At 41.5% G+C, this 27,420-nt stretch overlaps 1 protein-coding gene across 2 annotated transcripts in view; it reads left to right on the top strand.

The window, feature by feature from the left end:
• CSTPP1 (centriolar satellite-associated tubulin polyglutamylase complex regulator 1) overlaps positions 1–27,420 on the top strand; it is an 82,088-nt gene that overhangs the window by 50,985 nt on the left and 3,683 nt on the right. For both annotated transcript variants that reach the window (XM_069017285.1, XM_069017284.1), the window contains exons 4-7: positions 15,912–15,996; positions 20,950–21,035; positions 23,493–23,688; positions 25,378–25,487. In XM_069017285.1, coding sequence (XP_068873386.1) covers positions 15,912–15,996; positions 20,950–21,035; positions 23,493–23,688; positions 25,378–25,487 — 477 coding nt within the window. The remainder of the gene's footprint in view (positions 1–15,911; positions 15,997–20,949; positions 21,036–23,492; positions 23,689–25,377; positions 25,488–27,420) is intronic.

Below are 27,420 nucleotides of genomic sequence, written 5' to 3'. Positions count from 1 at the left end.
CTTGTGCAATATCAGGTATTCTTCAGTGTCAGACCTGATGCAGGATGAAGTAATTATGATTTTTCTCATTGTGTGCTCTGTTTCTGATTCTGTAGTCCCTTTTCCTAAATTAGAATCCTCTAGTTGGTCTGACTGAAATGTACATTCTCTCTGAGATACCAGCTGGGTTCTCCAAGTCTCCCTAGAGGAAAGTGATGAAAGCAAATGTTATGTAGGCTTGTTTATAAGGTACACTGTCATCTTCGACTTGAGGATCATGTAGAATTCCTCCAGCCACTTTCTTATTTCACTTGTCTTTGTTAGTTTGTATTTGTATCACAGATCACTGGGTTTTCCCTGTCAGGTAACCCTTTTCTTTCTCCAAGTGATCTCTACCTTTTTGGGGAATTGAGAGTGCCAGTACTTTGTTTTTTAGGGGTTGGTTTGTTTGTTTTCAACCTCTGCATAGAAAAGTGATGCATCTTTTCTACCTGAAACACGCAAATGTACTAGTGTCTTGTAACTGCTATACCAGATTTGTGGGGACAGTATCAATTTTGGTCTTTTTATAACTTTTCAGTTCTCTAGATTGTTCATTCATGCATTAATGCTTGTAGGCCATGATAGCCAAGTTCATAAAGGAATTACAGATCTCTGTTTCTAATGTTACATATTAACTTTTAACCTGTTATAAAATGCCTCAAACATGAATAATTAGACCATTATGTTCTTCTCCTGTATTCCTAGGCAGGGGAGAAAATGTGACTGGATCCCAGACATCCTATGGGTAGCTATGTGTTTGATCTGTGACAAATATGACAATCATTTAGCTCAACATTGTCACTTTTTTGAGAAAACCATAAATATTTTTATCTTTCTGCTTAAACATTCTAGATACTATTTTGCCTGCTTAAATTTACTCCTTAATTCAATTTTTTTTTCCCTTATAGCTGTTGGACATTTTTGAGTCAGATATGGCTGTTTGGTGATATATCATTATCATTAACCTTGTGTTGGTGACCAGTAGTATTCACACTTTGAAATACTAAAATACTGAAAAGGAGAAGAATATGTTACACTTGTATTATCTAGTTAAAACTCTTGTGTCCCTATTCCTGTTTTGCATCTGAAGGCACATTACTGCAACAATGAGCTCCACTCTTGTGTCCCCACATATTCCTGCTATACAAGACACTTCCAGTAGTTGTATGGTTTTCTTTTTGTTTCCTAATAGGTATAATAGAAAGTATTTTCAGTGCTTCCTTTTAACATCTAGAATAGTTAACATTTTACTGAGACATTGACATTAGAATCTAATCTGTCTAGCACTGAAAAGGTTTTAAATCTACACTGTATTCCTGGAAAGACTTCAGAGTGATATAGACAGCAGTTCAAAAATGAAATTGGAAGAAAAGCTAATTAAATTTCCAAATAATTCACTGATTTCTTATTTCAAACATTAACTGCGAAGCAAGTAATGATCATCTTCCTTTTGCAGTGGCAGTGGCTGCAGAACTGTGTGTTCCTCATTCAGCAGAAGTCTGTTCTGGTCACAGCTGTGTATACAAAGCTAGAAGTGAAAATGAGATGTACACATAAAGGCTCTCAGTCTATTTCCCTTTGTAGCACTCATCTGTTTGTTCTTTACCAAGCCCCAGAAAACATCCTCCTAAAAGGAAAGCACAAAAGTAAATAGTGAGAAGATTTGTTTTTTCCCTTGATAAACATGTCATGCAAAGTGACTTTCCAAACATATCCCATTTAGTGGAGATAATTTAGAAACCTTGAACTTCATCATTGTTTGTTGCCCACAAGCATGAATCCTAAAGGCCCCCATTCTTCCTGTTTCCAATTCCAGGATCTGTTAAGCCAAGTCTTGTTTTGGCACATGGACCCATGTTTTCCAGTCTGAAGAGTCACTTTCTGTATTGTTCTAATAACTGACTGACTGTCTCTTGCATTTGTCTGCTGAATGTCTCTGAGTGTTCATGGAGATGGGATATTTTTCACTTTCCTTTTGGATCCCCTATGTGTTAACAATTTCATTTAATCTTGAATCTCTTAAGAGCTAGCACTACTAGTTTTGGAGCCCTTAGTACTGCATGTAGGCGGGGACTTGGCACAGCAAAGCCTGAAACAGATCCAGACAGAAGATAACTCATGTGAAAGACAACTGAAAGGATGGATGCTACCTTTAAATGTGGCGTGAAAGTAAGAGGAGTATGAATTAATACATTCATATAGCATCCCCTTTTTTACCATCCACTTCACATAAAGTACTACTAAAATACAGCTACATCTGATGCAGTGAATTGAGATAAAGTTCTTTTGCCAGAAACACCAGGAAGCAATTTTTTTCCCATCAGGGCAGTATTAAGAAATATTTCTAATTGCAGGGAGCAAATAGGACCTCAGCTTTCAAGCTTTGCTTTGAAAGATGCAGCACATTTCCTTTGAGTCAAGAACACATGCCGAAATACATTACACTTAAGTACTTCTTACAGCTATATTGCTGTACGATTTGTGCCATCTGATTTTCAGACTTACTCCATAAGTCTTAATGTTGAATGGGAAGAAAAGGGCAAATGTTGCAGGAAATAAAAGGAACATGTGTGTTCTAAGTCTTCAATGGCTGGAGATGCTTAAAGAGCAGCTTTCATCTTACTCCTCCTCTGAGGGTTTACCATACTTGCATTTCCATGATGGTTTTTTTGCTGAACAGTCAGGATATTGTTGCATGGGAGATGAAAAAATGTAAGTGAAACCACAGAGAGTACAGTTGTGTTAGAGCAATGTAGCTGAGGCCCCAGCTGCTGGTAGAGGTTAATACAGTGTTACTCACTGTGGATGGCCCATCTCACTGATTATTGCTATTAAATGGGTTAGTCAGCAGTAACTGTGGGTTTTTAGGACTCCTGCCATCTTCTGTTCCAAATAAGGAATGTCCTACATCTTTTAGAGCTGGTGTTTTGTTTCTCTTTTTTTGCGTTGTCTTCTCAGTAGCCTTCATCACAGCAGCAATCCATCCAGGATTCTGCAGAAAACTGATCATGCTTCCTTTGGGAGAAGTCACTTGCATATCATATCTAGTGAAAATCATTTGCTTACTCTGCTAAATTATCATCCCACAACTAATCAGTTAAATGATACCCCTTTTTTTTTGCTCCTGCCATAAAGGTCCTTACAAAGATCTTGAAAAGCCTGACCTCATTATGAAAAAGATTACACAACTGAATTCTGTTTTCCGTTTGAACAAGCCAGGATTACGGTATGGATTCCTCTCTACATCTGTCTTCCAGTAGATGGCCTTTTATTCCCCTCTAGAAAGCACTGTGCAGCAACAAGAAAGTGTCCTTTTTTCTTTCTGCAACAACTTCCTCTTTTGTCCAGTTTCTTACACTTCCCTGATTACCATAATATATGCACAGCATCAGTGTTAGGGCATAATGCTGGAATATTTAGGATATTTGCCTGAACTTCCAGCAAAATATTTTTAACTTGTGGTTCATGGTAGATGGTCCATGGAAGTTTATTTAGCTGTAAAATAGGTGGCATTTAAGTTTAACTTTGACAAAGATGCATGGTGTCCATGAAAAACTTTCAGGATTACTGGAAGAATTTAGAACTTTCTTAAAGAAACATTAAAAAAAAAGGCTTTGTTTCATTTTTTAGAAATTACTATCTATGTTAAATTCTTATTAATATGTGTTTCTCCATGTGAAATACATAGAAAACTAACATTCTTTCTCTCTCTTTTCAATCTTAAACAACAAAAAAAATTTTTTTGACACATAGCTCACTAGAGTATTGTAAGAGTTAAAATCAAAGGACATTACAGAACCTTAGCCAAAAGCATAGCGTTAAAAGGGGCAGTTGTTGTTTCAGGTTTCTCTTAGGGCATTCATTCTGTTCTGCATTCAGACCAGTTCTGTAGTGGTGGTCATTTACAATCATTAATCTAGCTCATTGATATTATAATGGGCTCCAAGCATTCTCTGTGAAGCTTACATGCTCCACTGCATTTCTTTCTAAATAACTAATGATGACTTCTTCAGTCTTGTCATTAACCAGATTACCCTTCTCCAGCCAGTTCTCTTATAGATTTGCTTTGAGGTTCATTTTCTTTTTATGTTTTCACCCTTATAAAAGAGACTCAATATTGGTGTGTTTAAGACCATTTTACATGCCTGAACAACACTGCTCGAGCATAGGTCCAGATACCATACCTATTTTTATGAATAGAGACTTTAACTGTTGACTCAGAGGCTCCTATAAGCAATGCCATTTCCTTTCAGACTGTTTTTCTAGGCATTATAATTTGTGAAAGAAAATTGGAGAGAAGTAGCCCACAGTCTGGGTACTTGGGATTATACTGCATAGCCTTGTATAAACCTCTAGTAAATGTACTGTGCAGTAAAGTCAAAGAATGGCCAGGCCTGCTGATGGCTTTCAGTTCTTGGAAGATGCATGTTTATGTCAGGTAGTCAAATTCTCTGTGAATTCAAGTGCACAGGAAAGATGTGCTAGACCCTTCAGTGCTTTGTGGATCACAACCAGCTTCTTGGGTTTCAACCACAGTGAGAGACTGCTTTGTGTAATTGCATAGTGGTGTCACTCTTGGTGGCATGTGGAATTCTCCATTCCTCAGGTGCCTGAACTTGTCTCCTTCATGGTTGGGCTCATGATGGATGTGTTTCAGAGAAGGAGTATCAGAGTGCCTGCTGTGATGACAGCTGTTGGTGAAGGTGCAGTTAACTGTTCAAGACTTGACAGTGGATTAGTTAAGAGTTGATGTGGAGCAGGGACAGGAAGAGACACACAAGGCTATCCTTAGTCATGATATAAATTATGCTGAAATGATTTGTCTCTCTTCCACTGGGTGCTTGTAGCAGCTGCACTGTTCTTTGAATGGTTCTTCCAAAGCAGTCATTAAAAGAGGAAAGTCCAAAACATTCCTGTTTTATTTATTGTTCTGAGAAAATTGTTGACTGTTGCACTTCATGCTTTTACATGCCACTTTGTGCCATATGCACACGTGGGAGATTCAAGGTACTTGAAAAAACCTGGTTCTACCAGAACTGGTTCACTGGAGCCTTTCACTGATGTTTTTTGGAAAAGTTGTCTAGAAAGAAATTGGAAATGGAGGAGATCTTTGATCTGACATTGCTACAGCAATCTGCAGCATTTCCGTGGTTCATTGTATATCCTCCTTATTATCTACCTCCTTTTTGTTTTAGGTCAATGTCATAGCTTTCTTCTGCTCCCTGACCCTGTGTGCATGACAGAGATGAACTGTCTGCCAGCTAACTGTATTTCTTGGGGCTCCCAAAGCAGAGAGGAAATACCAAGCACTAATTGAAGACTGGCCATATTGTCACTAGTCCTAGTACATATCCGAGGGAGGAGGGGTTGTATGTAAGGTCCTGCATTGAATGAAATACAGCTGCATGCCACCTGCCCATTTACTCTGCCCATCTCGTGATGTGTAGCCATGAATTCTTCAGTTGTTTTGAAGATCTTAAGCTTAATGACAACTTGTTTTCTTGAGTAGAGGCTGATGCACATCTTGTCTAAAGATTACTGCTGCTGTTTGAGATCTTGGGGAAATGTTGATGGTATCCTTCAGTGAAGTGTTGCCGGCATTTCTGTACTTCACTATTAAGAGTGCTGTGGGTCCTGTTTCAAGTGGTTGAGCAGTCTGCCCCCCAGATGGCCAGAACTTCAACAGGAATGTTTTCTCCTTATTGTTTACAAGACCAATTAGCTCTGGCATTGGATTGATTATTTTCTACACAAGTGACTGAAAACCTGTCAAAGTGAGGAAAAGTCAACCATTGAACAAGATAAAAGCGGGCTAAATCACCTATAGCTGGGGAGATCTGCTAGTTATGTCTTTAGTAACATAGTGAAAGGAAAAAATTGTTTCATAGTGGACACATACAAAAAATGTCAAATGTTATGGCATTTCAGTTATAAATTGCTTTCACTCGGAAATGGTACCTTATTTCTAGTTTTCTAGTTTATCTGTCTTAAAAGCCAGTTCTGTGTTGTGTTGTTTTGGTCTGGGTTTGCTATGCCTCTGAAACATGGTAGGTAGTCATACATTCTCATACTGTAGTCCACAAAACTAGGTCTATGTCCTTTTTTAGAGAAAGCTAAATGCCCTTAGAGATCATACCCAATGAGCTGAGCATATATTTAGGATTATACATGCTTTGGAATATGCATGGATTTATCTTTGTAAATGTTAAAGTTGCATGGAGAAAATGGGTGTCCATTTAAGCCACCATCTGGTTCCTGCAGTCAACTATGTACTGGAAAATTTAAACCAGACTCTTTTGTTTGTCTTCTTCTATCTTCTTTCTCTGCTTCTGGAAATACTGCCAGAAGTTGTGTCTGCTTCTCCTTTCTTATTGTTTACTGTTCTTGCACTTCAGGAACTCTGAATTCTTTAAGCCCAAACTACATTCAAAGTCCCATTCTAGACTTAAAACAAGAAACTAAGGAGTTAACATTGTCTTTAGTGTTGCATTAGATATAGTGTTAAGGTTCCCAAGATGAAAAGATCAAACTTCAGTCATGTTTCAGATTTTCTGTGGATTCAGGAATATCACACTACATCAGTTAAACTGTTCCAATATTGGAATGTTTTCTTTACAACCATGAGAGCTGAAAACTTTCTCTATGTTTCTAATGAAAGTTTGAATTTTTCAGTTTGTGGATGTGCCATGTTAGCCACATAAGCATGCCAAATGATAGCCTTGGACTGTACCTTTGGCACAGCTCATGGTGTCCTGAGTAACATTCACTGAAAGCTGAAGTGATGCTGCCACATGAAACACTTCGTACTAAAGGGTAATTATGGGGAATTTGAAAGGGGCTGGAGGATGATTAACATTTGTATAAACAGAAAGAATCTGGTTTCTGGGGATAGAATTGGAGCAGTTCTGTATAAATTCATTTTCTGTTTTTGTTAATCTGGCAAGTGGTTTATTGATAAAAGGGCTCAAGATCAAAGTGCAGGAAAACAATGGTACCAGCTAGAAGATTTAACTCTTTTAAAAACCTTTCACTTCCTCAAAGTAGGGTGCTACAAGTTTTGCCCATAATGGACCCACTTCTCAGTTTGCATGAACTGTCCAGGCTACCTCCAGAACAAATTACTTCATTCTTCATATCAGTGGCAGCTGAATCTTTTCCTTCTCATCCAAGTACTTCACAACTAGCTTTTTGCTCAATCACAATGCTAATCCTCTCTTCCTGTTCTCTCTTGCAGCACTCCCCCAACAAATCTTTTTAGGTCAGTCTGCTTAGCTCTCCACTATATTCATCCTGAGTCTGACATAGGTTGTTCCAGGCAAATCTCACTAAATCTCTTTCACTCTTTGTTTTTTCACATCATAAACTGGGTCTTTCTACCTACTGTCAACAGGAGTCACCTAAGTCTGCTGTTTGCAGCCGTGCTCCACATCTTGTTTGTGAAGACTGCTCACCTGCAGCAGCACCCTTATGTCTGGCAGGATTTTGCTCGTATTCTCACAGGTTAGGAGACGCAATCCAGGGTGCAGCCAGTTCCTGCAGGTACCTTTCTATCTGAGCCAGTAGTAACTGTAGTAACTGTGCATTCTTCAGTTACCCTGTCTGCTTTTGCTGTCGTGTCATGTCAGACGCAAAGACTTCCAGGGTCCTTTCCTGAGGATGTCCTGGGATCTGTTCTGGGAGGACCTAAACAGTATCAGTGGAAAGAGTAGGTTTGTGAGTAACCTGAATTCATCTGCCTGCTTGGATAGTAAGGATGCCAAAAGTTCTGTTTTAAATGTGTCGGATACCAGTGTGTTCACACCATCACAGCAGTAAGGGTAAAGCTGAACCTGCTGTCGATTAGGAGGATCACTAATCCAATGACATTGCCTTACATAGATCCTGGACATTAAAGATTAAAATGTCTTAAGCAGGGAACTCCTTAAGCCTATCTAACAGTTTTTCTTTCCTGAGGATGGGTGAATCTGCTGTCCTTATCCACCAATTCTTCACTCTTCCCTGCACCTGGCTGTGCCCTTCCACAGCTTGCTTTGCATGAGCTTTCAGCACATATTTCTGAGAGCCAATTCACTAGCCCAGGGAAAAAGTTGAATTTTCTCAGCAAGAGGCCTGCTGAGTGCCAGAGCTGGTATGAGGGGTGGTTCAGAACCATGTGGCCACCAGCAAGTGATGGGAAGGGAGAAAGAGAAGTGAGCCTTCCAGCAGGAGTAAGCGTTTAGGTTGGCTTACATGCATGTTGAACTTCATCATCAGGAAGACAGAGTTAATGCATCCACTTGTTAAAATAAGAAAATAAGAAAATATATGCTAGTAATATATAAAATACAGAAATAATATATGCTAGTATGTAATGAGATTGAGCCAGACCTTGGTACAAAGCCACAGTATTTAAAGCTACTTATGTCCAACACTGCATGGAAAGAACAGGTTCTTATGTTGATCCATGATACAGATTTTACCATTATCCTCTTTAAACTGTTCACTAGAAAATCTTCCTTTAAACAATTAGGTTGTTTTTCATCTAACCTTGCATCAATCTTTGGCTTTTAGAGCATTTTCCTATTACTTAAAAGTAACAAGTGGGTCTCTCTCAGTTTTCTCCTGATTTTCCTACACTCTTTAGACTATGATGTAATGATCGTGGAAGCTGTCTGTACACTTCAAGAGCAGAATGAATCCTGCTGTACATGTCTTACATGAACATGCTTAGTCCTATGCATGGATTAATTTTCCTAGAATTCTTGGCTCTCTCTTTGTTACTAGCACTAGATGTATGGAGGAAATTAGGCCATAGGTATCCTGTGAACAAGGCATGTGCAGGCTTAGCCTACTAGCCAGATGGTAGTTGTGAAGTTGCAGTATTATCAACACTCATGTATTTTGTAAAATTGTAGTTCTGGTAGACAGCGTGAGAACACATCAACTTTTATTTTGGGGGGCTTTTGGTTTTTTTTTTTTGTTTTTTTCTACATGGTTGCAATCTTGCATGGATATAGAGAGAATCTTAGATACATGATACACCAGAAACACTAAAAAACTAAAGGCCAACAAAGACTCTTCCAACACTTAAAAAAAATTAAATTAGACTGTTCTCTGTTATATTTGCAGGAGACTGATTTACAGCTCTATGACTTTATGACTCTTGAATGACTTCATGACTGTGGTAGAAAAGCAACCTGTGGAAATTGTGTGTCCTAACATAATTCAAAGGGGACAGCTACATTGCTCAGGGCTCCAGTCTGCTTGGATACTGGTTGTACATAAAAAATTATGGGAATAGGGAACTTTAATGTATATTCATCAAGGCAATCCTTGTGTTTCTGGGAAGCTACTAATGTGACTTTTTGGGACAGATTTCATACACCAGCTGCAGTAAATAGTCTCCTACTGCTTTGGGCGTTTTTATAGCTGTCACAATGTTGTGACAGTGTTGTAGATAGCTACTTTTTGTGCTGAAAGCAGCCTAGATACAGCAGCAATGACTGCAGTTCAGGCTAGGTCCTAAATATTTATTGGCTTCCTGGGTAGATTTTACAGCCTTCACTGAGCTCCAGGCTTCTATGTCTAGGCTGCTGTCACTATGAAAGATAACTAGTTTTAAGATAATTCAGGTGTGCCTACACTTCACACACAACACCGACAGCAGCATTAACACATCACTTAGTACTCCTGGAGTGTGCATCACTCCAGGTCATGTGCCGTCTGTTAGCCACATACAAACCAGAAACAGTTTTGATATGTGCTTTAAAAGCCAGAGAAGTACAAAGCAGCTGCCTCCATGTTTCTCAAGGTAGGCCATTTTTATCCAGAAAGTGGTACCTTCTAAGACTGTACCCCATGGACAAAATTATTTCTCCACTCTAGCCCTGAAACACGAGAAACAGTCTGCCTCAGGCACTAAAAGACAATAAACTACTCACAGGACACTCCAATCTGTAGGAAAGGGTTAGGATTTTGCTAGTGGCATGGTCTCAGCAGCAGTACAATCTAGGCAAGAATTTGAAGTCCAGTACAGCAAAAATTATGCTGAATGGTCAAAGTACTTCCTGTTAAGCTCCTTCTTAGTGAGCTGTTGTTTTCAAATGACTTTGGAATTTGTTATTAGTTCTTTTTTCTAGAAGAGTGAAATGTTAGTTCAGCTGTAAATGAACATGATTAACATGGAGACTGCAATCTTCATCCTTAAGCACATGGTATGAGCAAATTTGTTCCACTGCAAGGGCATGGTAGAGTGTATATATCTCACTGCCCTGTGCTGTGGGGTCAGATTTAAACGCTCCATGATTTGCTTCATTTGTTACTGGAACTTGAGATGCAGTAATTTGTGGTAGCAACCAAAGTAGCAGTTGTGGATTCCAGTTTTCACTCATTTTGACTGGTACCTTCCTTCTTTTCTTTCTTTCTTCATCATGCAACATTGAACTCTATTTACTCAGCTGTGGCCTGGAGACAGGAAGGAGCAACGTGGTCATGCACCAAAACTGCCCTTGTTTATTCCAAGCAGCTCTTGGCGGACAATGTGGTGCATGGGCAAATGTAATTTTCTGCATGGTCTTCACTGACCTTGCTGTTGGGGATAGGAAAACAGTGAAGACACCTCCTAAGGTCTGTGGTGATCCCACTTCCTGTATAAAAGGTATCCAACTATAGTCTGAAAAACTGGTATGATTTGTTGGTCAGGCGCCTGGGGTGTCTACGGATGGGTTGTGTTACAGCCTAAAAAAGTCTGCCTCTGTACTTCAGTGAATAATTTGATGCCATTTCCCCAGGCATAAGAAACAAAAGATTTCTTTAGAGCAGGAACTTCTCTGCACCACTTCAGCTCTATGGGCAGTTCCTGTCTAAATGGACCATTTGCCCAAAGATTGAAACTGTAATTAATTCCACTTTTATTGACAACTTCATTCTCTAATGTGCTGGTTGGAGAGGATCTCTGCCACCCTTTCCCAAATTCTTTCTGAGCAGACTTCTGTTTTTATTCTATATTGTTTTCTTGTTTTATGGTAGATGAGTAAGGATGATGCTGTGATTAGGTATGAAGAGAGAGAAGAAAAAGCATAAATTTTTATAAGTTTTAAAAGTATCTTATTTCTTACCAAGTGAGACATCTCTATTTATGCCTTAAAACTAATGCTCTCTTAGGGCCCAGTTACCTTCTCAAGCTGCTTTTGTCTATCAATCAGACAGGGACTGAGAAAAAAGTGCAACTTTCTCTGGAAACCTCATCCTTCAAGAAAAACCAACCTCAAACTCCTTCACCTTCAGGGAGAAAAGAGGAGACTAAAAATCGAAATTAATGAAAAGGGCCTTTGCTGATTAAAGCAGGCAGATTATCCTCCTAGAGCCTGTCTGTTCTGAATGCATGAAAGATGCTTTGTATACTGCTGGACACCACACTGTGAAAATCTAAAGGGGATCAAAGCACAGAAACAGATATAACTGGGCTAAGTAGGGAAAGATATAGAGGGTAAGGTAAACAGATTTAACTTTAGCTAAATGTTAATCTGTTAAGTAGATTGAATAAAATACAGTATGAAGAAAGGGTTATTATAATGGCCTGTTGACAAATAAAAGAAAAAATAATGAGCAAGAGGTATAAGGATGCATAAATAGGAATTTGAATTTAACCAAACAAAAAATGGAAATTAAGTATTGAGTAAAGCTTTCAGTTGGTGTGACTCCTTCAGACTAGCATGTAAGACGTTTTAGCAAAGGTCAGAAATGTATTGCCCAGCGTTATTCAAAGCTAGATTTAGAAAGCCTTGAAGAGTAAGAGGTCCATACTATCCTGTTCAATTATGACCAAGTGTCAGTTTCAAAAAGAGCTTTTTTATGCCCAAATTCTGTTTTCATGTAACCTGCTTCCTGTGCTGGGCTTGTGGAAAATCACAGAATCATAGAATGGGTCAGTGACCACAGTGGGTCATTTGGTTCAACCTCCCTGCTCATGCTAGGTCATCCTAAAACACATGACAGAGGATTGCATCCAGATGGTTCTTGAATATCTCCAATGAGGGAGACTCCACAACTTTCTTGGACAACCTGGTCCATGGTCACTCCCACAGTAAAGAAGTTCTTCCTTTCTTCCTTCTTTCCATGTGGAATTTCCTGTGCATCAGTTTCTGCCTGTTGCTTCTTGTCCTACTGCTTGGCACCATCAAAAAGAGCCTGGCTCCATCCTCTTGGCACCCTCCCTTCAGGTACTTATAGACATTGATGACGTCCACTCTCAGTTGTCTCTTCTCAAGGATGAACAGGCCCAAGTCACTCAGCCTGTGCTCGAAAGAGAGATTCTCCAGACCCTTAATAACCTTTGTAACCCTCCACTGGACCTGCTCTAGGAGCCCCATGTCTCTCTTGTCCTGAGGATCCCAGAACTGGACACAGTGCTCCCGATGCAGTCTCACCAGGGCTGAGTGGAGGGACAGGATCACCTCCCTGGACCTGCTGGCAATGCTCTTCCTAGTGCACCCCAGGATCCCATTGTCATTCTTGGCCACATGGACACTGCTGGCTCAGGGACAGCTTGTTGTCCACCAGGACTCCAGGTCCTTCTCCACAGAGCTGCTTTCCAGCAGGTCAGCCCACAGCCTGTGCTGGTGCAGGAGGTTGTTCTTTCCCAGGTGCAGGACCCTACACTTGCCTTTGCTAAATTTCAGATGGTTCCTCTCTGTCCATCTCTCCAGCCTGTCAAGGTCTTTCTGAATGGCAGCCCAGCACTCCAGGGTATCAGCCATTCCTCCCAGCTTTGTGTCATCTGTGAACTTGCTGAGGAATCCTATGTCTCTTCATCCAAGTCATTGATGAATAAATTAAACAATATTGGGCCCATTATTGAACCTTGGGAGACATGAAACTTGCGTGTACCTTACATGACCAGATAGTTTTCTTGAGAACTTAGGTCATAAATCTTGGTGATACTTTTCTTGATGACTGTTGAGTTAACAAGATAATAGAGAACAAAATTTTCCTTCTTCTATGTTGTGTCATGAAAGAGAGATAGTGAGCTGAAAACTCAATTCAAAATATGCATAACCCTGTTTATGGTAATTGGGACTTTTTCAATATCTTTTTGCAGTTATACATAAAACTTGGTGATACTTTCCTTAAGGACATTCAAGGAACTGATTAACTAACACTGCAGGAGGAAATCCTACCGTTCCACTGAATTCCATCATTAACACAAGCTCAGGTACACATAGACTGAAGCACCAAGGTCATATCTGCAATAGAAAACAACTCCTGATTTGTTTTTTGACAAGAAATGACAGTACAAACAAGGTACATATGCTCCAAGACACCTGTAACTTCAGTACAGTCACAGAAATTTAATTCTGCTCAACATTCAAGTTCTGGAAGAAGAGAGGTTCTGATGTATTTATCCTTACAATAGATTAGGTTCTACAAATCCCTGCAATGGTATTGTAGTTCTGCACAGGCTGGGACTTTCATGTGTTACAGCAGATTTCTGACTGCAGAATTGGCTGTTCCAGACAGAGAAAAATCACCTTTTCATAGCATGACCTTAAACCCAAGGTGCTTCATTAGACAGAAAGTCTTTCCAAGAGCAGTGCAAAGTATAGTACTCTAGAGAGTGTTTATAATGGATGTCAGAGTGTCTCAGCTATGTTTTTTAGCCATGAGGCTTCCTGAACTGAAGAGAAAAATCATAGCTCTTGCTTCTCTTTCCCCCACTTCCCTGGCTAACAATGAAGATAAAGGAAAAGTCTGTAACTTGATTTTGGGACAGTCTTCCTGCAGTATTTTTTTAGTCAGCATTGAAAACATTAATTTGACTGGGTTGGATGTTGCAGTGAAATGTCCCTTTGATACTGTATCCTGCCTCTTGAAATATCTGACAAAGATGTAACACTTCCTCTTTCTCTTGCTTTTGTCAAACTGCCAGGCTTTGAGGAGTTGTGGAGATAGGGAGAAGCCCTCATCTGCCAGGGCTCAGTATTGGGGCCAGTCCTGCTTAATCTCTTCAACAATGTTCTGAACAAGGGGATCAAGTGCCCTCTCAGCTAGTTTACAGATGACACCAAGTTGGCCAAGTGTTGATCTGCTCTCTGCAGAGGCATCCTGAGAGGCTGGATTGATGGGCAAAGTTCCAGGTCCTGCATTTGGGTCACAACAACCCCATGCAGCGCTGCAGGCTGGGGGAAGTGTGGTTGGAAAGCTGCCTGGTGGCAGAGAACCTGAAGGTGCTGGTGACAGCAGCTGAACATGAACCAGTGTGTGTGCCCAGGTGGCCAAGAAGGCCAGTGGTATCTGGCCTGTATCAGCACTAGTGTGGCCAGCAGGACCAGGGCAGTGATTGTCCCCCTGTACTTGGCACTGGTGAGGCCACACCAGGAACCCTGCATCCAGTTTTGGGCCCCTCCCTATGAGAAGGACACTGTGCTCTCTGGAGCACATCCAGAGAAGGGCAACGGAGGTGGTGAAGTGTATGGAACACAAGTCTTGGGAGAAATGGCTGAGGGAGCTGGGGTTGTTTGGCCTGGAGAAAAAGAGGTTCTGGGGAAACCTTACTGCTCTCTACAGTTACCTGAAAGGAGGTTGTAGTGAGATGGGGGTCAGTCTCTTCTCCCAAGTAACGAGATTAGAGAAAATGGCCTCCACTTGTGCCAGGGAAGGTTTAGATTGGATATTAGGAAAAATTTCTTCACTGAAAGTGTGGTCAAGCATTGGAATGGCCCTCAGGGAAGTGATGGAATCACCATCCCTGGAAGTGTTCAAAAAACATGTAGATGTAGTGCTTAGGGATGTGGTTCAGTGGTGGACTTGGCAGCGTTGGTTAATGGTTGGACCTTACTTACTCTGTGATTCTAAGTTGTGGCTGTCATCTGAAACAAGATTAATTATTTGGATGAAAGCCTAATGAAGACTAACATGTTTGTGGCAAAAGAACTTATGCTCTGTACCTCAGTCCCACTGCCAGTGCCCTTGAGATCCCCTCCCTGACTACTGCTTGGCTCTACTTCCACCTCTGGCTCCTTCTTCCATACTTTGCATTCTTCTGTATATAGAAGTACTGCAAAATTGCTGCTGTTCAGCTAGTCGTCTTCTTAACTCCAGTCCACAGCCTTTTGGACTGTGAACATACAATCATGTAGGGCTTTTTCACATCAGGATGTTTCCATTCCCTTGGGATCCTATAAGCTTCCCTAAGAGTCACCTCTTTTAGACTCCTTCTGCTGAGCCACAGAGTCCCTTCTTGACCAGTTTTTCACAAAGATGCTCTCTAACACATGAATCATTTGATTGGTTTTCTTGTGTTTTTTGGATCTTTGTTCTGTGCTTCCTATAATACAGTGACCAGATTTGTACACATTATTCCAAAAGAGACCATCCAGCTGCCTTACTGAATGCCAAAGTAATAACGTCTGTGGTTTATACTCTGTAGCCTTCCATACACAACCCAAAAACCTTGTTTGCCTTTGTTACTGCTGCCAGATGTTCTGTGGATGATTTTCAAGTGTATTGTGGGGAATGTCACCATGCCAGTGAATTTCAGCAAATTTAAGCAACTTTGAAATTAGTCCTTTTTCCACATGGTTATATTCAAGTCAAACCAAACTGTGTTCTCACTTGAAACTGCCCTATTTTGGTTACTCCTTTTTCACACTGAATCACTACCTGTTACCAGTTTCTCTGCAGGAGCCTGTTCAATAGGATTTCCCCTTTATCAGGCCTCTTTCAGATTGTGCTGGAAACTCCATCTGAAGAGCCCAGCTCTGAAGGTCTAGGGAGCAGTTACATTGTCTTTAATACCCAGACTACTTGAATTGGAAGTAAAGGGAATATGAGTTTTTTTTCCTAGAGAGGAAGCAAGGGGAGGGAACAGCCTATAAAAGAATTACAATGTTCTCACCTCTCTTTCCCTGCAGATTTGCTGACAGCACAGGAATACCACTGCCTGCTGCAGCTGCTCTGCCCTGACTTCCCAATGGAACTCACTCAGAAAGCAGCAAGGTGGGTCCTCATTCTCTCTTTAAAGGCAAGATTAGTCCTACGTGCATGGACTTAGGAGCTAGATCTGTGGGTAAAGGCATGAACAGGGACCTTCAACTTTTAAGGTTTTGGGGAAAAGAGACACTATCTTTTGAGGTTAAAAACAGGGTGGGTGTTTCTCTAGCAATGTGAAAGAGTATAAATTTAAGATACACAAAAACTGAAATATCAGTGCAGAATGCTGCTGTTGGCTCTATGTTCACATGAATTGTAGATAAAAGAATGTTAGCCAATATGGTTTTAACTGACATGATTTTTAAACTCTATTTCAAATACTGTTTACCATTCTAAAATGTGTTCCACCTTGCCCCAGCTTCTATGGTTGATCACATTTAAGCACACTAACCTCTGAAGGAATGCCAGTGTTTTAAAGTATGTTTGGTAAGAACACGGTAGCTAATCTGTTTGAAATTTTCTTTTAATCTAGACAAGGCAAAAAGCAGATAGTTGGCTCAGGGCATTGATAATGTGATATGGAATTTTTTACTGATTGTGCTTGCTGATTCCAGTGCAGCCCAGGCGGTTGATTATTAACTACCTGATATTGAAAACTTAATAAGGTACACACATCTGTTCAGTTGCTTGTCCCCCAGTGCCAGAATAAAAAAGAATGCTAGCCCTGTAGTAGAGATATATCTGCTGCTTCTTTCATGGAGGTACACAAGCACCAGTCCTGTATGCTGGTGTGTATTTCATAGGACTCCAGCTGAACTGAGCAGGAATTTGTGATGGTGCATGCAATGGAGACTTCAGCATATCTACACATGTTGTAATGTTTGTGTCAAGGAATTTAGTCCACAAGGCTGCTGTAAACTAGAGGCCCCATTCAGGGGCCTGCTGCACTGTTGTGCATGTGCCATAGAGACAGACAAGCTGGCTTTGGGAGCAGGTGTTGGAGAGAAATGAGATCTCCATCAGAGGCACCCAGGCTCAGGTGGGGGTGACCTCACTCCTAGAGATTGGCTGGCTAGAGATTTACTTGAACATTGCTAGCTCTGTAGCAAGCTGATCGATGTGAACAATTTTAATAAAACTTGCCATATTTCTAAAGTATCTTTCTCTTTGCTTACAACTGTTGCTCATGCTCTTGACCTTTTTCTGGTCTGTACTTCCCACCTTGGTCTCTGCCTGTTGGAAGGGTGAGCTCTGCAGACTTTCTTACAGCACCAGTTGATTGAGTCTTTGCAAAACATGAGTGTCACATGCAAACCTACAGACATTGTTCCTTCTTCAGTCTGCACACCCCCAACGGATTTGTTGCTAATTTTCTTGGGAAGGGAATTAAAGAAAGTAGCAGCAGGAGTAGCCACAGCATTCAGTGATACAGTGAGGACCTGCACTAGTGCTGCTGGGAAGAGGGCAGTTGTAGCTGTAGTCTCAGTGCTGCATGACTGAGATGATCTCATGGCATGGTGCAGTCCGCTCATCCAGGAGCTGTTGCTACGCACTGGTAACAAACACTAGGACTAAGATCAGGAAATGTCAGAACATAAGAATGGAAGCTGCAACAATACAGGTTTTATTCTAATGACATCAGAGAGCTCCATTTTTCTGTTCCTGGTGCTACACAAATGCAGAAGTCATACCCAAAAAATGAACCAGGGTATCTGTGTCTGTGAGATTTCTTGGATGTTTTCTTCTTCAAATGGTTAAAGCCATTAGCAGATTAAAGACTTTAATCTACAGAGATACCTTTGAGGTTCAGAGACACCTTTTGGCTTTCTGAAGAAATTGCAGGACAGAAAATGAAGGAGTTTTTCTGGTTTGATGCCATGATTTTAAGATCTGTACCTGAGCACTGATTTTTCTATTGTAAGAGAAACAAAAGGAACTCACTGCACACATTTGAGTAGTGAGAGCCAAGAAGTTCACAGCTTCTATGCTGTTTTATTTGGTGTGGAAGCTCATGTTGCACTGATCAGTACTAATGGAACTGGGGCTTGAAATTCAGTTCCCCTATTGTTAAAAGATTGCTTAAGAATGCAGATCTTGCCTGTTTTGTATGTTTTGCTTATTTTTGCCTCCATGTCTCACTAAATAAACCAAGTCTCTGAAAACTCATTTGAGCCATCCTGGCTTTGAGACAGATTGTGTCAGTTAGCCTTTAATGGTAGCAGAAAATGGTAAAAGTCCTTTCAATTTGCCTGGTCTAGAGTTTGTCCTGGGAACATCCTGTCTAGTCTGGATTTCTGAGATTTTAACCATAATCAGTAGACCATAAAGTTTCCCCACTGGCACAATATCAAGGCTTTCCTGCCAGCCAAACCCACTTGAACCCTGAAAGACCACTATACCCTCTACCAGAATGCCACAAGTGCAGGCATTTTTATTCAGTGCTTTCCAAAGTTCCTCCTTGATTTTCATTACTCATTGAGTGCCAGCTACTAACTTTTTAAATACATCTGTGGCCTCAGGGCTTAAAGTCTAATTTGGATTAAAAAAATGAATAAAAAATGCCTTGAAATAAGAGATACCTGATGAACTTTTTTGAATTGCAGTTCAGACGTTCAGATTTTGTCCTCAATTTTGGTCCTGCTGTCTAGGTAACAGTCCATGGCTAGGTTTTTCTCCTTGAGCGATATTTCAAGGAAGAGATGCAGATATGTTGCATATGATGCTCTCTCTCAGCTTCCTTGAGTGCTCAGTCAGCTGGCTATGGGGGGGAATTGCCAACTGCAGTCAGTCTCCTCATAAATGATTGTCTTGGATTTAAAGACTTCTCAACATTTCCGGCATGCAAACTTCTGGGCCAAGCAGAATCAGTAACCCAGCACCAGAGTGCACCTGCTTCTATTTAGACGCTTCTCCGTCACATATGTGCTGTACAGGCTTCTGCAGAGGCTCCTTGCTGTCTTTAACAGCAAAAACTGTCCAGCAAATTCTCATGTGTACTTCCTCATGCTCTCCTCTAAGTAAGAGACTGGGACTTGGTGCTGCAGAGCACTGCCATTGACTAGAGTTTTAGATTTAACAAGTGAAATGAGTTTCTTATTATGAAGGTGGTGTAATGTTGTCTCTCTGCATAACAAATATCTAAAACCACTCTCCACTCTTGTTTTCCCGCAACTTTGAGAAGAAAGCTTCAGTGCTTTGAGGGTATCTGGGAAACAGACCATCATTTCAAAGGAGGGAGTGCAGCTCATCAGTGATGTGGCCAATCACATTTCCAGTGCTTAAATAGTGGTTGGAAATGCCAGTGGCTGAGCAGTATTGCCTGAGAGATGAAGATGCTCTGCCTGCCAGCTTCAAAGCCATTTCCTTGATGTGGCCACTGACAATCTCAGTAACATGCTTATTAGTGAGAATTAAGAACTGAAGCTACTGCTTCTTTAGACAGGAGGAGAGGAGGCTTCTGGAACATAATAAATAAATCAGAAGCACTTTGACATCTTCAAAGGGTTTTGTTTTAAATACTGGCTTTTCTCCTGGGGACCCTCTTAGCCCCAGTCTTTCTTCTTTGAGATAATTAATTCAAGCTGCTCTACATGTTTGATTTTGCCACAGTGAACAGAACTGGTCTGAGTGGCAGGGAAGTCTTGCAAGATCCTGTGTTCTTCTAGGTCAGCCTCCCACACAGCTCCCTGGAGTCTTTTACATGAGACAGAACAGTGTTTCCCCAGCAATGTGTTTAGACAATTGATGCTGCAGAAGTTGGTGCGTAGATTGCATCTGGCCCTGTGTTCAGAAGGGTCCTACTGGATGACCCATACTTTGGCTATAACGAACTGACAATCCTCAGATGGCACAGTGTGCCAGGTACTGACTGTATGGGTTCAGTAGACCTACACACAATTGAAAAGAAATACCAATTGCCTTTCTTTAGCATTGCCTGAATACTCTGGGTTTTTTTTCATCAAAGTGGAGTATTTTTTTCTGTTTTACAGTTTAAGCTGTCATTGCTCAGACAAGTTTGATTGTCCCCACTTCAGAGACTGACCTTTTTGTCCTTAAGTAGTGGTAGCAGTGACCAGAGCATTATTTTTGTTTTCATTTTGATGAACATTTTTGCCCTGAAATCCACAGGTTTTTTTTCCTGAAAGGAAGAGTTGAACTTTGCTATCACTTATATTTCATCTTTATGGCCTCTGGCTGGTATTTTCCATATTCAAGAAATATGCTTCGAAATAGGGACTCGTGTAGCTCCCTACATGTACCTACGGCTTAGCAGGGAGAAAGAAGACTGTCCCTGGCCCAAGAAGTCTTCAGTAGCCATGAAATTTGACCTGATAGTCAAAGAGACCTGATATGAAAAGAGACCAATTCTTTTATCAGGAAGGGAGGATAGGGTGTTCACAGTGTGCTGATTGTTGGTGCAATGTTATTTCCTTTGTAGTCAAGTAGAGTTTGTTTGAATACAGATGGTGAATTGCAACTGTTGCAATCTTTATGAATCTGAAAAATATGCCAGTTAGATGAATTCTGGTATACAGAGGGATAGCATGAGTCTTGTTCTGCTTACACCAGTTTACTATTTGTGTAGCTGTCCTGTCTGTAGTCAGTTAGTCAGAAGCTGGACTTTGATGATCCTTGTGGATCCCTTTCAACTCAGGATATTCTACAATTCTATTATAACCATGTGAACCAGCCTTGCAGTTTTTTGTGCCAGTGTTTGTTCCACCATGTCCACCAGGCTTTGAATGTCACACTGCTCTGTTCACACTGTAGCTGAAATGTGTGATTGACATTCAGGATCTTCTCCTCACTCCAAGTTCTTAAGCTGCCTTTGTTTCATAGTAGGGCATCCACATCCATGCAGCAATGGGTGTTCCCATTCCTCTCTCCTAACTTCTTATACTGGGCCACTAGCAATCCTCAGTTGCACATAATTCCTTGCTGCACTTTCTCAAGGTCTGGGGTTCCTGGTTACAGACTTTAGCTTTTTGTAAATGCTAAACTGTTTCTCTCATCTTACAGGATTGTGCTGATGGATGATGCAATGGATTGCCTGATGTCTTTTTCTGATTTCCTCTTTGCTTTCCAGATCCAGTTCTACTACTCAGGTAAATGCGGGGAAGCTGTTGACTTCTTTTCCCACTTGTAGCATTACAACTTTACAGCTTCCCAATGTTTGCACTTTTTTGACACTTGAAAGGATATGGTTTTTCACAGAAAATATATAGCTAATGGAATCTACTGATGAAAAGCATTGCTGATGTCAAGAGATTAGGAGACTTAATGAGCAGATTCCAAATTTTTGTGAATAACTACATACCTGCAACTACTATGTCTTATGCATGTATTTTTCTTGGCCTTGAGACATAAATTTCGAGCTTTATCTAGACTATGTTAACACCTAACAATTAACTTTTACTAGGAACATTTTTTTCCCTTTCTTTAAGGAAATTATTAAATCCTACTGGAGACAGGATAGGAAAAGCCCACCAGCTAGTGCCTTTTAAGGGAAAAGGAACTGCACAAATATATATATAATTCTTCCCCTTAATACTTGCCCAACTATTAGCTGGTTTCAACCCAGAGAGTTTCTGAACTGGATATAATTTTAATAGGTTTAGGAACTCTCAGTGGACTCCATTCCCAAGAATTTCTCCAACAGTTTCCCCTTGAAATCACATAAAATTGTAACCTCCACACCTCTTGGTGAAGAGTTGCACACTGTCCTGTAAAGAACCACCTCTCTTGTTTGATTCAAGGCCTCCTAGTTGGAAAGCAAGAGGAACAGATAATCCATATGAACATTCTTCATGTTGTTGGTCATTTATCGTATTTTATCCCTCTTCCTGAGTCTGAGTTTTAACTAGATGGGATAGTTCTAAAATTCTTGGCAGGAAAAGTACAAATCAAATAATATTGGTTTGTGTGTGTGTATTTACTTATGCTTACCCACACATACATATCTGTAAAATCCCCAGGTATTTTTAAACTTGAGTTCAGGAGACAAGGTGGAGAAACTTGGATGAGCAAGCACCATTTAGGTGCTTGTCCTGTATGGGAAGACTGCATTAAAATACATCGGTCTGTTCACCCTAGCCCCTCTAAATTGTGGTTGAGGAACGAGAATCTCATTCAGGACAAAAAGAGGGAAGCACTAGATGTGCTCCCAAGCACTGGGGACTGCTGGCATGCCACTTTCTCATCTCCTGGCACACAGCAGTTTCTAACATAAAGCTCATGGATTTCTGTCCACTCACACTGAAATAGCTCCCTCTGATGGACAGAGCTCACAATTGGCCTCGACCAGGCAAAATAGGCCAGGTCTGGAGACACGGGCTAGAATAGCTTTTGTGAGCATAGTCTGTGGTCAGAGAGTAAGCTTGGGTGGCCTTCTGAACTGATCCAACCTGTGAGTTCCCATCTTTCTAGCAGTCGAGAGTCAACTGCTATCCCTAATACAAAAATCTCTTTTTCTCAATACTTCTGTGTATATACTTCCCTTGTAACTGCGCTGTGCATATCACAACTTTATCCATGACAACTCACTGTAAAAAAACAGTTCAAAATGGTGATTTTGAGTTGGGCAGAACCAGGCTTGTAATGCCTTTAGTCAGGGACAGAAAATGTGTTTGGAAAGTTTTCTCTGATATAACAAATATTTCCACGGGGCTGCAGAACCTCAGCACAGCCTCAGGGCCTGCTGACATCCTGACTTTCCTCTCCACCCACCTCACGCACAACATTGCACTTCCATTCACTCGGAACTGAAATGCCACTGGAGTCCTGGCAAGCTCATTCTTGTGTACCCACACTCAAAGATCCCATCCCTGTCCTGTTCACCCAGGCACAGTGCACACACGCAGCCTGTCATACACTCTCCCACCAACCCACACACATGCAAACCACTCCAAATGGAATCTAGATTTGTAAACTGCTGACCACATCCATAAACAAACTTGTTTAAAATTAGACTCCTGCAGTAAACAGTGGGTAGTATGAGGAGCCTGGGGAGAGGCTTTCTGCCAGCTCTAGCCCTGACCTGCCCTGGCCCTTCCTCTAGATCCTGTGTTATATTTACTTTGGAGCAGCACAGAGGCAAGCTGGGATACAGCCTGGAGCCCTAACTAACTTGCTCCCTTTCCTCCTGTTGCAGTTCAATACAGTTTGCTCCGAGCTTGGATGAGTTCTTAATCAGTGTCAAGAGGTGGAGAAGGAATACATTTTAGACTTCACAAACTAGTTTTGTGTTTGACATTAGCTTTTACGCTTCTCTGTTTTATCCATGTGCTAGCTAGCCTTTGTTCCCTTGAGATGAATCTTCTCTCAACAGAGTGAGTGACCTCTCATAGTCATCCTAATAAGAAGAAGACAGCAACTTCTATGGAAATGGCTGTATGGGCCTGCATAATATCTGTTCTGAATATGCAGGATGCTGTAGAGTTGTGCTTATTTCCAGTTGGTGCTATGTACAACACAGAACAACAGTTTAAGCCACAGTCCGGTAGGTCAGGAGGATGCTTTGCCAGTTCCAACCCTGAGTTTTAAATGGCTTTCTGTTGTTTTAGAGTTCCTGGAAAGTGTGGCTGCCATTTATCAAGACCTACTGGCTGGTAAGAATCCAAATACTGTGATTGTGCCAACATCATCCTCTGGGCAACATCGGCAGCGCCAACCCCCAAATGACTGCAACCCACTTGAAGGAGTAGAGGCATCTCTCTTCTACCAGTGCCTGGAGTCCTTGTGTGACAGATCAAAATACAGGTACAAATGGAGTCTAAGATATAAATTTCAAATCTGTTTCTCTGGAGACACTTTGTAAGGTTGGAGCTGTGAAGAAATAGAGGACTTTGAACAAGCTGATATTCGCACATGGGTCTCATTGAAGAAGTATGAAGGGAAACATCATAGCTGAACAGCTTTAACCAAATGAGAGAAACAATTTCATGGACCACAGAAACATGGGTTTTGGACTGGTTCTTGAAGTAATAGATTGATTTGGGTTTCTGCTCTCTATCTCACTTCTGCATTGACACCTTCATCAAGGAGAGATCCATCATGAGTTACCTGGAGGGGCTAAACAAGTGCAGTTGTGTTCTTGGGAGTTCAAAGAGCCCACTGGGTGGATGGAGTATGAAGCCTTAGTACCTAGGCAAGTTCACACTGTCAGTCTGTACGCGAGCCTGTGTTGGAGCTGATCTCCAGCTACAGATCCCTGGCACAAGACTAGCTTCAGTTCAGCAGGGGATGGAGCAATAGCAGACCTTACTGTGTAGCTTTGACAGACACTTTCATCATAGTTTCTTGCAGGTAATGAGCATACACCCTCCTAGAAGGTCATGGTCTAGAAATACAAAATAACTCAGGACACAATTCTACCTGATTTCTGCTTTAGGTTTCCAAATCCAAATTTGTGATCCACAAAATTACCGCTGAACTGCTGTCCAGTGCTATAGATGTCTAAGCATGGAGTTGATGAGTTGTTTTGTTCCTTTAAACAACAAAAGCTCTACATTCCCTGTATGTCCTGAGAACTTCAGATGGGATGAGTACTGTGGGCCTGTCTGGTAGGTCAGGCTTTGCACAGCACTATGAGGGGAGCCATTCCCAGCCTTTCATGTCATAACTCCGTACTCAGTCAGGCTTTGGTAACCACTTCTGCCTGAGGGATCACCAGCCCATCCCCACATCTCCCAGGGGTACCACTACACCATTGACTGTTCAACACTTCCTCTTCATGAGGCAGTTTGATTTTGCATCAAATCCTTCAAGGAGTATTGGTCAAGAGCAAGAATCACCATCAATCACTACTGCTTAGAACTCAGGACCAGGGGTTAAGGTGAGTGTAGAAGAAGGGGATTTGCTAATTTAGTCCTCACTTAAATAGTGTTCTCTGACATATTTAGGCTATCATTGGAGAGGTTTTCTTGCCCCTTAGATGACTATCACTGATAATAGTGTGATAGCAGCATTGCTGAAAGTGTTCAAAAATGTGTAGATGTGGCAGTTAGGGGCATGGTTTAGTGGTGAACACAGAGGTGCTCCATTAACCACTGGACTCAGTGGTCGTAGTCTTTTCCAAACTTAACACTTCTATGAAAGTTTATTGACTTCTCAAAGCAAGTATTTCCCAGAGGATTTTTGAAAGAACATGCTAGGGGTTGGCATGTGTATGCCTCTGAGTGCATCTAGGCTTTTTTCACTGTGCTTGGAATGAAGACAGGTAAGACTGCTCCTAGGGATGTCCCCCAGCTCAGAGATCTTGCTTAACAAATGGGGAGCAGATCCAGTGCTCAATAAGCAAGCTGCTGGTTATTTGTTTTAAACTGAGTCAGGGCAACCTGGCAGTGTTAGAACAGGTAAAAGGGTTTATTTCTCCAGTTTGAGCTGGGCCTTAGAAAAAAAAAGATTGTAATTTGGAAGACAAGATGATCTCTGTCTCTCTTTTCCTAGCTGTCCACCTTCTGCTCTTGTGAAGGAAATGTTGAGTAGTGCACAGAGAATGACCTTCTGTGGATTCCTTATGGCTCTTGCAAAGGATCAGGCTATCAATCGAGCCCTAGGTAAGACTCCTCTGAATGATACAGCTCTAGATTTTCAGTCATTCTGTACTTCGGTGGAATTTCCTTTGAAATTATGACCCACATTTTACACTGTCAGGAAGTGAGTGAGGGAAAGTTTTTCATCTTTTTGTTGATAGATTAACTTTAAAAGCACAACACTGTGCCTGTCTGCCTGAAGCTGTGGAACTTCCTCAAAGATTACTGAATTGAGGTGCCATCCTATGTTTTAACCCTTTGTGCTCCCACAGATTTTAAATGGCTGCTCTCATCTATAAGAAAAGAAGGCATACCTAATGGAAAACCTCTTCTGCTTCCTTGTCTCAAAGGTTCAAAGCCCAGTCTTTCCCAGCTCTTCCCCACCTTCCCTCAAGGCAGTGTGATCTTGCTAGTAGCTATCTATAGCCTGCTGAAAATCTGATCATAAAACACAAACTGCTTCAAAAATCTGTACCACACTGCTGTGGGAACCACAGGGATTACCAACCAGCATCTCACTGCTTGTTTCTATGTTGTGCTGGTTTGGAGCAAGGAAGCAGTTTTGCATTGGCAAAGGACAGCATGTAATCCATCCATAATTCACTCACGGTTTCATATTTCCCCCATATGCCTTGCTTGTGCTCTTCCTCCTCTTACAAAGAGGAACTGAAATGGCTTTTCTGTTTCACAAGACTGTATCCAGGAGATAAATTTAAATGGCAGGAGCAGGGAGGGAAGGGTATGTGTGGGGGGGTGTTCCCAAACACTCATCTTCACTCATCTCCACTCAGCAAATCACCTGGCCATTAGGGGTAGGCTCTCTCTGTCTTTGGGTAAGTATCCTCTTCCTCTGCTTCTAGGCTTGAGTATCTGCCAGTCCCTAACTGCAAAGATAAAACTCAATGAAAAGGTGTACCTTGCCTGAGGGCTGCTTCTTTTGCATGGGTGTGTGTCATAGTACAGTAAAAGTGTGCCTTCCCTGGCTGAGCCCCTTCTTACAGCAAATCATTTAAGCTGCTGGGGCAGGGCAGATTATATATCAAAGGTACATGAATACAGCCCTGCAAGCCCCTCTGCAAACAGGTTTAGAAAGCAGTGTATTCACTGGGAGGAAGGTGATGCCTGGATGGCAGCAAGCAAAATCTTTTTTTCCTTTGCCTTATGAAATCCACTTCTAGTCAAGCACAAAGAAAACAGATGAAAAGAAATAAAAAAATGCTGCCCACAGCCTCCATTGTGCCATCTACAAAGTGAGTGGGGTTTCATTTCCATTAATGTAGGCCTGTCCTCTGGCCCTCTGCCAGCCTCCTGCTGAGGCCTCTCTCAGAGGAGGGGCAGCAGCACAAGTCTGACAGGTGCTAGCGTTTTGGCAAGGAAAGGAGGATTCTTTTCCTGGTGTCTTTTAATCTCCCCTGAAGGGTGATTTCAATAGTCTTTGGTCTGAAGGGGATCACAAGCTCCCCAAAGCCCTTTGGCGAGGGCCATTTCAGGCATAGGTGGTTTTGGTCTGACAAAGCCAGCAGCTCCTTTTAAGGAACAGGGATAGGGATTAAAGCAGCTTGTTCAGGTTGGGACAGTGCTGATGAGTTTGCCAGGCAGACTGGAATCTGCAGTGTATCTCCAATGTCAATGTTGATTTGTGAATTCTTTAAGTGCCATTTATCAACTCTCCCAAGTAATTCTTGTGCCCTAGAGACTTCACTATGCATTCTGCAACTACATAAACAAGCTTTAGTTGCTTATTCCTTTAATTGAGCCCACGGAAAGAAGCAGGCTGGGATGCTTCTGTGGATCTCCTGACACTGTTTTGCAGTGCCAGGGTTTCCTGTTCATTTGCAGGAGTAGACCAGAACCCAAAAAAATGGGGGAATGAGTTCTGATCTAAACTTACTCTAGTTTTCGGGCACTCATTGCTACATTTTTGATGACTGCTGCCAGCCTGCCTCTGTGGGACAAG

This window comes from Aphelocoma coerulescens, chromosome 5 (assembly GCF_041296385.1).
Source record: "Aphelocoma coerulescens isolate FSJ_1873_10779 chromosome 5, UR_Acoe_1.0, whole genome shotgun sequence".
Taxonomy (NCBI): Eukaryota; Metazoa; Chordata; class Aves; order Passeriformes; family Corvidae; genus Aphelocoma; species Aphelocoma coerulescens.
This window is presented reverse-complemented; position numbering and strand designations above follow the sequence as displayed.